The 11,492-nt window shown below is 40.1% G+C and overlaps 1 protein-coding gene across 6 annotated transcripts; it reads right to left on the bottom strand.

Moving 5' to 3' along the window:
* Positions 1 to 332: 332 nt before the first annotated feature.
* LOC110524063 (transcription factor BTF3 homolog 4) lies at positions 333 to 8,317 on the bottom strand. 6 transcript variants are annotated; one of them, XM_021603374.3, is made up of 7 exons: positions 8,188 to 8,317; positions 7,816 to 7,934; positions 5,352 to 5,413; positions 4,235 to 4,348; positions 2,447 to 2,648; positions 812 to 868; positions 333 to 707 (listed from the first exon to the last, which is right to left on the bottom strand). In XM_021603374.3, exons 3-7 carry the CDS (start codon positions 5,403 to 5,405, stop codon positions 661 to 663), a joined length of 474 nt encoding a protein of 157 aa, XP_021459049.2. In that variant the 5' UTR covers positions 5,406 to 5,413; positions 7,816 to 7,934; positions 8,188 to 8,317; the 3' UTR covers positions 333 to 660. The 6 variants fall into 6 exon arrangements, with proteins under 6 accessions (XP_021459049.2, XP_090091367.1, XP_021459048.2 ...); XM_090235241.1 differs by lacking the exon at positions 8,188 to 8,317 and having other exon boundaries at positions 7,816 to 8,042; XM_021603373.3 differs by lacking the exons at positions 7,816 to 7,934; positions 8,188 to 8,317 and adding an exon at positions 6,102 to 7,081.
* Between the last annotated feature and the right edge of the window lie 3,175 nt (positions 8,318 to 11,492).

The following is an 11,492-nucleotide window of genomic DNA, read 5'->3' as shown; positions in this document are numbered from 1 at the left end:
GCACATATGACAGTTTCATGTCTTTATGTGGTTTAAGTGTTATGACCTGTGTACATGAAACCACAGAAAACATATGGATCTAAAAAAATACCACAAAAGTCCTTACGACCATCTTTGATATCATCCATGTCAGTCTAATATCACATTGGATGTCATCATCGCTGCAAGGCCTTATTACTTTGAGCATGAGGCTACAGCAGCTTGAAATTATATAGTGACCAAATAGTTATGCATCTTGATACAATGATGGCCAGGGTGGCAGCTGTTGTGACAAGTCTTCAAAAACTAAATATCCCCTTTCAACAGCCAGAAAGACCACAGCACCATGTAGAAAATGTTAATCACCTTTATTTTGTTTCGTAAAAACAAAATTATTTTTAAGACTAGCTTTAATTAAAATGACCACCGCAATCCTGTTCGAGACTAACAATGTGGTGAAAAGTACTGAACCGTTGACCAATGTGTTGAGAGTTTAAGTGAGCAAGCAAGTCTGATAAGGACTGCATCCTTGGGACATTTCAAAATACACAAGTCTCTGGATGACGGGATAGTGTTTGAAATGATAGGTCTTCATAGCTAGAAGTTAAAACATCAGAGAAGTCGCCTTAGTTTCTTAATTGCAGTTCCAATCCTTGTATGGGGTCTCAAGGGGAAGATCAATCAGTTTGCCTCGTTCTTTGATGCTTCGTCAAAATTCTCCACCAGGTCTGAAGAGAAGAGGAAAACAAAGGATGGTTTTACAGGTTGAAATTACATAATGTTTCCTCTGAAGTGTCTGAAATACTTCCCTTGCAAATGGAATCATCCTTACCTGGGACATCGTCGTCTTCTTCAATATCTTCTGCTTTAGGGGTTTTGCTGTCAAGCACTGCAATAAAAAAAATATATACAGTTGAAGTCAGAAGTTTACATACACCTTGGCCAAATACATTTAAACTTAGTTTTTCACAACTCCTGACATTTAATCTTAGAAAACATCCCCCGTCTTAGGTTAGCTACAATCACTTTATTTTAAGAATGTGAAATGTCAGAATAATAGTAGAGAATGATTTATTTCAGCTTTTATTTCTTTCATCACATTCCCAGTGGGTCAGAAGTTCACATATACTCAATTAATATTTGGTAGCATTGTCTTTAAATTGTTTATCTTGGGTCAAACGTTTCAGGTAGCCTTCCACAAGCTTCCCACAATAAGTTGTGTGAATTTTGGCCCATTCCTCCTGATAGAGCTGGTGTAACTGAGTCAGGTTTGTAGGCCTCCTTGCTCACACATGCATTTTCAGTTCTGCCCACAAATTCTCTATAGGATTGAGGTCAGGACTTTGTGATTGCCACTCCAAAACCTTGTCTTTGTTGTCCTTAAGCCATTTTGCCACAACTTTGGAAGCATGCTTGGGGTCATTGTCCATTTGGAAGACCCATTTGCGACCAAGCTTTAACTTCCTGACTGATGTCTTGAGATGTTGCTTCAATATATCCACATAAATTTCATTCCTCATGATACCATCTATTTTGTGAAGTGCACCAGTCCCTCCTGCAGCAAAGCACCCCCACAACATGCTGACACCCCCATGCTTCACGGTTGGGATGGTGTTCTTCGGCATGCAAGCCTCCCCCTTTTTCCTCCAAACATAATGGTCATTTTTGTTTCATCAGACCAGAGGACATTTCTCCAAAAAGTACACTCTTGGACCCCATGTGCAGTTGCAAACCGTAGTCTGGCTTTTTAATGGAGGTTTTAGAGCAGTGACTTCTTCCTTGTTGAGCAGCCTTTCTGGTTATGTCGATATAGGACTCGTTTTACTGTGGATATAGATACTTTTTCCTGAGGTCTTGGCTGATTTCTTTTGATTTTCTCATGATGTCAAGCAAAGAGGCACTGAGTTTGAAGGTAGGCCTTGAAATACATCCACGGGTACACCTCCAATCGATCCAAATTATGTCAATTAGCCTAACAGAAGCTTCTAAAGTCATGACATCATGTTCTGGAATTTTCCAAGCTGTTTAAAGGCACAGTCAACTTAGTGTATGTAAACTTCTGACCCACTGGATTTGTAACAGTGAATTATAAGTGAAATAATCTGTCTGTAAGCAGTTGTTAGAAAAATTACTTGTGTCATGCACAAAGTAGATGTCCTAACTGACTTGCCAAAACCATAGTTTGTTAACAAGAAATTTGTGGAGTGGTTGAAAAGTGATATTTAATGACTCCAACCTAAGTGTATGTAAACTTCCGACTTCAATTGTATATATAGTAAGCATCAAGACACTCCTCAGGTCTCAAAATAATCCCCAGTGCGCGCCATAACAGAATTTCCTTTTGCAACAAAAATCGAGAGCTTCTATTTGACACATTTTGCTTGGTCCCTCCCCGTTTTGTCCAGGTTAGTTCCTTGTGAATATACTCCAGCCCTAACCTAATGATTTTACATGAGGGCCAACCCACCTTGTCGAGGGAACTGCTCTGCTAGTTTGCGCAGGCTGGTGAGGCTGTCGGCGCCCAGCTGGCTGAGGATGCCCGGCAGCATCTCCGTGAGCTGCTTGGTCTCGGCATGGCCGGTGATAGCGAAAGTGTTGGCCGACAGAGATGCCTGCACTTTGGGGTTGTTGAAGTGGATCACTGAGCCGTCATCCTTGATCATGTTTACCTGGTGACAGTAAGAGGGGGGGGGGGGGGTTGCTCACTTCAAAATTATACTCCAAGTTTGGTCACCAAAGCCATACTAAGCTGCAGTCCAAGCAAGAGACTTCAACATCTACAGTGCCTTCAAAAAGTATTCACACCCCTTGACCTTCTCCAGATTTTGGGGTGTTATAGTTTGAATTCAAAATGGATTCAATTGAGACTGCGTCACTGGTCTACACACTATACCGCATAATGTCAAAGTGGAACTGTGTTTTTAGAAACGTTTCCAACTGTATTAAAAATTAAAAGCTGAAATGTCTTGAGTCAATAAGTATTCGACCTTCGTTATAGCAAGCCTAAATAAGTTAAGGAGTAACGATTTGCTTAACAAGTCACATAAGTTGCATGGACTCACTGTGTGCAATAAAAAGGTTAAACATGATTTCTGAATGACTCATCTCTGTACCCCACACATACAATTATCTGTAAGGTCCCTCAGTCAAGCTTCAAACAGATTCAACCACAAAGACATTGAATATCCCTTTGAGCATGGTAAAGTTCTTTGTATCAATACACCCAGTCACTACAAAGATACAGGCGTCCTTCCTAACTCAGTTGACGGTAAGGAAGAAAAGCGTTCAGGGATTTCACTATGAGGCTAATGGTGACTTTAAAACAGTTACAGAGTTTAGTGGCTGTGATAGGGGAGAACTGAGGATGGATAAAACATTGTAGTCACTCCACAGTACTAACCTAATTGATAGAGTGAAAAGAAAGCCTGTACAGAGTTTTTATATATATTCCAAAACATGCATCCTGTTTGCAACAAGGCACTAAAGCAATACTTAAAAGAATATGGCAGAGCAAGTCACTTTTTATCCTGAATATAAACTATTCCAATACATTACTGAGTACCACTCTCCATATAGTGGTGGCTGCATCATGTGATGGGTATGATCGTTCAGGACGAAAAACCCCACAAAAAAACAGAATAGAGCTAAGCACAGGCAAAATCCTAGAGGAAAACCTGGTTCAGTCTGCTTTCCACCAGACACCTTTCAACAGGACAATAACCTAAATCACAAGGCCAAATCTACACTCTAGTTGCTTACCAAGAAGACAGTGAATGTTCATGAGTGGCCAAGTTACAGTTGACTTAACTCTACATGAAAATATATGGCAAGACCTGAAAATGTTTGTCTATCAATGATCAACAACCAATTTGACAGAGCTTGAAGAATTTTGAAAATAATAGTACGCAAATGTTGCTCAATCCAGGAGTGGAAAGCTCTTAGACTTACTGCAAAAGGTGCTTCTACAAAGTATTGACTCAGAGGTGTGAATACTTATGTATAGGAAATATTATTTCTTTCATTTTCAATATATTTCCAAAAGCATGGTTTTCACTTCGTCGTTATGGGCCATTTTGTGTAGATTGGTGAGAAAACCTAATTGAATCCATATTGAATTCAGATTGTAACAAAAAAAAAAGTGGAATAAGGGGTATGAATACTTTCTTTAGGCACTGTATAAGGGAGGCATGAAACTAACAAAATACAACATTTAAGAACTTAAGATGACAAAATGTATAATGGTAGCAGTGTTTACCTCCTCAATACCAGCAATGTTGTTGACAGCTAATTTCTTTAACGAACTCTGAAGTTTTTTGTCGTCGGCTGTTGCCGTCCTGTGTACGACCTTCTTCTTCCTACGTGCAGAGCCCTGAAAACAACACAGGGAGATGTAAGAATGTACACCAATAGAGGTTAAATAAAGCAGTGGTGTGCCCAGTGCTCTACCAACCTATCAGGAGTATCGGAAACCATACGGCTGATGATTAAAAATAAAACATTTGCAAATATATAACAGAAGTAGGCCTATATTTCATTATAAACATGTCACCTTAAATGACTAAAATAATGTGCCATTTTAAACAACTTTTAGTCTATATTGTCATTTGATAAAAATGTATTATATAGGTCTAACTCATCAAGATTGACTTGATTTAATACACATTTCAGAGGCACGTTCAACAGGACACAATGTTTTTGGAATGTTCAGATAGACACGTTAATGTATAACAAACATGCCTCCAACATGTAGAAAAGGGATGTCCAACTTTGATGGGGTGGGGGATGGGACAAAAAAAAACACCCCATGAGGGGCCAGAGTGGCTCACGTGTCTGTGTACCCACATCCATACCCACACATGCAGACAGAGCCGGCCCTAGCCTTTTGGGGGCCCTAAGCTAAATTGAGTGACTGACAAGAGAAAGACTGCTGATGCATAACCAAACTTTGAATTTGAAGCCAAGAGTAGTTGAGACCATGACGGAATTGTGCAGCAAACCCCATAATCACAACGTTTTTCAACTTTTCATACAAAACAGTTTCTATTGAAATAGAGTTAGCAAAATGACGTTGCACAAGCAGCACCACAGATATTGCGATGAGCATGATGCAAGACTTCACTCTCAAACAGTATCTGCGCATGTACACGGGCTCTCTTCAAACTTCTATAGGTAGGCATGGGACCAAAACAGTGGATAAGTTTAGCCTTGCGCTCCAATGCACTTAGTTGTTGCGGAAATTGACCCACTATGCTTTTTACTTAGCGCATCTACGTCATATCACTGACTACCTTTAAACATTGCACACCATTCTGTCCTGCTGAACGCACCCCATGTACTTCCTGTTGAATCTCTAAATAGGGAAATTAGCTTACCTTTCCTCCTATCCGGACCTGGGCTTGAAGTTTTGCTAATTTTTCTTGGTTCATGTTTCTACCTGGAAAAAATGACAGATGAGTAGAAGTTAAACTAAAACATGTAAACTAGCAACTGAACTGTTTTCAAGTGGAGGCATATGGGTTGTTATCTTGTCAATTATCTACACTAGTATCAGAACAATTTGCTCCAGATGACCAGTTTCATCCATAATTTGACTGGAAGTATTATGGATTGCGTCAACATACATCTGCTGCCAAGCCAACTAGCCGAGAAACGCTCAGAGAATGGAGTTCAGCATTCCTCACTTAACTAGCTGCTAGCTATGATAGCCAGCTAACAACTGTACACGCCAGGGAACCTCAATATGCGAGCTAGTTAACCACATTTGTCAAGAGGGCGTTGTTACTAGCTATCTAACTTTAACTACCCAACGGAGAACAGTGAAACAAAGAACATAACTACAATTTCAATAACGAGCCTAATCCACATGCGTCATCTTTCACAAAAGGGATGCTGTCTGTTGAAGACGCAAACAAATAGCCAGATATAGCCAGGCTAACCAGACAGACTAGCACGCTAACACGAGCCAGTTAACAAAATGAAAACAGTGGATTTGCTGGGTATCCTATGAAGTGTCATTGCCTCTTTTCATCTAAGGTACATCAATCCCAGTCAAATATCAAACACACACGTAATTGTTTACCATAAAACCACTCTAAAATGGACGTAAAAACAATATACCAGACCTGATCCACAAATATCCGAGGAAACATGCGGCAACGAAAGATAGGAGGATATGACGAAGATCTTCTTCTATGGTATATTGGCGATCGCACAACGTAATGTGCATTCCGCCACCTACTGTGCGGGATGGAAACAGTATTCCCAAAAATGTAACAAAATACAAAAATACACGACCAAACTAAAATAAATAAACTGAACTAAATCACAAAACTTTTCAGCTAAAAAAATCCCTACACAGGCTCAAGGGGAACCTAGGAGGGCGAATCTTCCGGCGAAATAATCTGTTCTTAACTGACTTGCCTAGTTAAACATACTTTTTCTAAAGTAAAATCCTTAAATCCCAAAAACCAGGAGTGGTCTTCATCAAACTAAGACAACTCCTGGTCTGACAGACTCCACTTTTTCCAGCGCATACTTCACTATTTCGACACCTCAAATAGGTCTCCTACATATGCATCCCAGCAAGAAGTGATTCATTAACATTCATATTCTCCACTCCAATTTTAGTCAATTTCCTTTTTGTTCCAGTTTTCGATACTAGTGTTGTCCATTCATAACATTAATCTTCACAAACTTTGCCCGACGCGCTGCTTAATTCGAACTCATCATCCAATCCGCTGTCTTCGACTGACCCATTTCTTCTTCTTCGAGTGGTTTTCCAGCCGCCTGGACGCTTTGTTGCGTATTGCCATTGAGTTTCTAAACCCAGAAGCGCAACATTGCAAGACTTCCGGGAAACAGCTTGCGAAAATAGACCAAATATCCAAGCCGGTGTTTGAGGAGTAAATGAGAGAAGTGAACAAATATTTTTCTCGAAATCTGAAGGCACAACCTAGATTCGAGCAAACGGCCTAAGTAGTCGAACATGTTATTACTCCAACCTTGTGAAAGTGACAAATTGACACGTTTTCATTTTCGTCAAAAATAAGTACTTGCACATGTGCATTTCGGGGCGAGACGACCATTAGAGCCGATGACGTGTGGCCACGCAATAGCTTATCTAGCCAATGGCTGCATTCCAAACACTGAAAAGACACACCCTCTCCCCTCAAATTAAGTGGACACTTCCAGTGCTGCAAATTTAGCAATTTTGTTGCTAGATTTAGCAACATTTCAGACTACCCTGGCAACTTTTTTTCCCCCAAACAACACCTAGCAACAAATTGAGCTACTTTTAAAACGTTTTGGGAACTTTTAGTAACTTTTGAAAAGTGACTCAAACGCTAAAATGCACGCATTTTCCCTCTAAATGACAAAAAAAACGATTTTGTCTGTCACACACTCAGTCACAACACACGTGCCTGGCTGCAAAAGTGCATTGTGAGTGACGTCAGCAGCAGGCGCTCAGCTCGTGCACAGGCAGCAGCAGGCCAGCAGCAATTTCAGTTAATTGCAAATCATTGTTGGCCGACTGCAGCAGCAGCAGTAGTACGAGAGCCAAACCCAATGAATATAGTTGGTCATGAATGTTTGATCTTGAACAGAACTTACAACATCAATCAACATGTCTCAATCACAATTGTACAGCCAGAAGTACAGAAAAGAGTGAGAATCTGTACCTGAACAAATGCAAAATCATATTTTTTTTGGCCGAGATGGTCAGTCAATTTGAGTAACGTTATTGTGTATTCTACGTAATGACACAGTTTTTATGTTATCACGAAATTACATTACAACGTCATTTAGCAACAAATCAACCTGCCTCTAGCAACTTACCCTGAAAATTAGTTGGCAACACTGGACACTTCTGATGATGTCTTGACGTCTGAGGAGTTTACGCTTGCAGAGCAGACATTCCTTCATCCCGCGACGATTGTGTTTTCAGCCATCGGAAGCTTTATATGAGCTACAGTCAATTATGATTGCATGTCTACTTATATTAACTATATAATGGATTTGCGCCTACTGTATGATAGCTAGCAAATTAACTGACTAACGTTAGCCTGCCTAGCTAGAACTTCTGAAGAAAGAAAATGTTTTATTTCTACAATTTCCAAAAGATAACAAAACAAAAACATCAACACTTTTACGAGATGTGTTTGTGCATTAGTAGCACAGTTTAACTTATTTACATTCCTTTGAACTTACACTTGTATGTTGAGGTTTAAAGTTTTGGCAGACTTTCCTTTCAGGCCCGAAGTGAACGTAATTGTACACTCGCAAACTCCATTAAAAACGAGGGCTGAGGGCTTACGTTGCAAACTTCCCTTGCTTGGCTAATCATTTGAACCGACGGCTGCGGGGATTCCCCCAAGGGCTGAGGGTTTAGGGCCAAGGGCTGTCAACTTTGAGTTTGGAATGCAGCCAATGTCTCCAAGACATTGCCTGCAAGTGTGATTTAGGATTTCTATTGGAAAAGCAGTTTTAGCCTATATTTATACATTTTTGGGGGGGTATTGCTGTCTTTCACAGTTTAAAAGTGCATTTCACATATGTTCCCAAAAAAAGGGGAAAAGAGAAATGGGGAAACTCATTAACCCTTCTACCGTATGGGAGTGATACACAGGGGGACCTGTCAGAAAAAAAACATTTTGAAAAGCTTTGTGTGTTAAAACACAATCAAACAGAACTATTCTAACAAGTCTCTATAAATCACTTCCTCATAGCGGCAAATTAATTTGAACTTCATTTTTATTACCTGTCAACATAGTCTAGGCCTACTTCCAAAACACTTCAAATTCACAGTTTGAACATAAAAGGCAATTTGTAGAAAAATTTATATAATTTAGTTTATACTAAAGGGATCATTGAACTTGTAGCCTATATTGTTTTTCAAGTAGGAAAGAGCAGATATATCAATACAAAGTTTCAACAATACAATGAACGGTGAAAATCGTATGGAAATTAAAACACAATACTGATCTTTGGCATGCATATTGTTGGCATGATGGTTAACACAAACACAACATCTGCACATTTTATTTTTTACTCAAGAACACATAATTCATTTGTTAATCACAAATCTCAAACCACTTGAGCCTTGGGATCGGAAAACACTTCCAGGCCATGTTTCAACACAGATGAGGCATTTACAGACAAGTTATACTGCAGTGACTTGATATATGTTACACTGCACCGATGTGACTTTCATTGGATACCTTTGCACATTCTGTTTCAGCTGTATACATAGTCTATAAATATACGTAATGTGATGTCAACACGGTTTAAGTAAACACTGTTACGTTAAATTAAATCCTTTTAAAACCACTGAAAGGATAGAGGTGATCTACTCATCATCAGATGAGCTAAACTGACTGCGCTGTAAGTGGTAAGCCGGCTGAGCACCCATGGTGAGAGAATCACTTCTAAAAATGTCTTAATACAGAAAATGTGTTGTACAAAAAGTACAACACTTTATAAAAAAATATATATACCTTTTAGTCAATTAGCAGACGCTCTTGTCCAGGCGACTTACAGTTAGTACATTCGTCTTAAGATAGCTAGGTGGGACATCCACATAACACAGGCATAGGAGGATTATTTAAGATACTGTTTGAAGTGGTAGGGTTTCAGATGTTTTCAAAAGATGGGCAGGGACTCTTCTGTCCTAGCTTCAGGAAGAAGCTGGTTCCACCATTGGGTTGCCAGGACAGAGGAAGTGTTGGACTGGGCTGAGAGGGAGCTGCCCTCCCGTAGGGGTGGGTAGGGCCAATAGACCTGAGGTATTAGAACGGAGTACTCTAAGTTAGAACAGACAGACACATGAATTTCAAATGTGTCAAAAACAAATTTTTCATCAGTCCACAGTACCGCAGCAGGTCAAAGAGAAGAGGCCAACCATCTGTAAGACACAACAGCAACCTCAACGGCCGGGCCAGCCAGAAAAGTCTCTTAAGAATTCAAAACCCATATTTTCACGTGGTAACAATGGCATAGCTGCCATATTGGGATTCCAGAAGACTGTGAAACAGAACTATTAGCTTCAACGGAGGAACACACGCTGAGTTGATGTTTCAAATTGCCTGGCACTCTCTCACTGACTGATAGCGAGCTTGAAACAGAGCTTGAAACAATCAATTGGCCTTGTCATTCTGCACAGGCTCGAAGGGCTCTGGGGACCTCGAGAGTAGCAGATGTCTTTAGTTCTGAGCACCTGCATCTATCATAATACTGCTGAAAATCACAGTGAAGACTCAAGAAAACAACATTGACAGCTAGTGCGGATTGCAGAGTTCATCCTTTCAAGGTCAGGTGGTGCTGTAGGTTAGCTAGAAACAACAGTCAATGAGGCTAACTCAGGGGTCCATATTCGTCCAGGCATTAATTGTGTGTCAATGATATGCAACATGCCTGTTGCTAGGTTCTGTGTGCCTCATGAATGCGCAATACACTGTGTGCACAATTATTAGGCAAATTGAATTCCTCAGTATTAATTTTATTGTTGAACAAACACATCACTCTAAGTCAATCCAATATGTTATTGAACCTCTAACCTGAATGTTTAACAAAATAAATCTGAGTTTTGTTTTTCTCAGGGGAATGTATAAGTGGGCACAATTATTAGGTAACTATTAGTGTGCAGAATTATTAGGAAACTAAATAACAAAAATCATTTCTCCCAACACACTTGCTTATTCTCCATTTTTAGAGTAAGTGTAACAAATAATTAACAAAAAAATGACAATTAAATAACATTTTTGGCCTTTCAAAAATATTACGTAACCAATATAGCCACCCATCTTTTCAATAACTGCCATGAGCCTTCCATCCATGGAACCTGTCAGTTTCTTGATCTGTTCACTATCAACTTTCGCTGAAGCAGCAACTACAGCCTCCTAAATGCTGTTCAAAGAGTTGTGTTGTCTTCCGTCACTGTAAATCTCATGTTTGAGAAGGGCCCACAAGTTCTCAATAGGATTTAAATCAGGTGAGGAAGTGGGCCAGGTCATTGGCAATCTTTGAGGCCCTTGCTGGCTAGCCAAGCAGTGGAGTACTTGGATCCATGTGATGGAGCATTGTCCTGCATATAGATCACAGCCTTCTTGAATGCTGAGGACTTCTTCCTGTACCACTGCTTGAAAGAATATTCCAGAAACTGGCAGTAGGTTTGGGAGTTAAGTTTCAGTCCATCTTCAACCCAAAAAGGTCCAACTACCGCATCTTTAATGATAGCACCCCATACCAGTACCCCTCCTCCACCTAGCCTGACTCAAAGTGGTGCCCTGTGTCCATTACTGATCCAGCCACGGTTCCATCCATCTGGTCCTTCAAGAGTCACTCTCATTTCATCTGTCCATAAAACTTTTGAAAAATCTGTCTTCAGGTATTTCTTTGCCCAATCTTGACGCTTCAACTTGTGAATCTTATTCGGTGGTGGTGGTGTTTCAGCCTTCTTGACCTTGGCCATGTCTCTGAGCACTTGACACCTTGTACTTCTGGACACACCAGGTAGG

The sequence above is a fragment of the Oncorhynchus mykiss genome, chromosome 5 (assembly GCF_057628025.1).
Source record: "Oncorhynchus mykiss isolate SJ-2025 chromosome 5, ASM5762802v1, whole genome shotgun sequence".
Classification (NCBI taxonomy): domain Eukaryota; kingdom Metazoa; phylum Chordata; class Actinopteri; order Salmoniformes; family Salmonidae; genus Oncorhynchus; species Oncorhynchus mykiss.
Note: the sequence above shows the minus strand (reverse complement) of the source record. Positions and strands in the feature narration are given on the sequence as shown.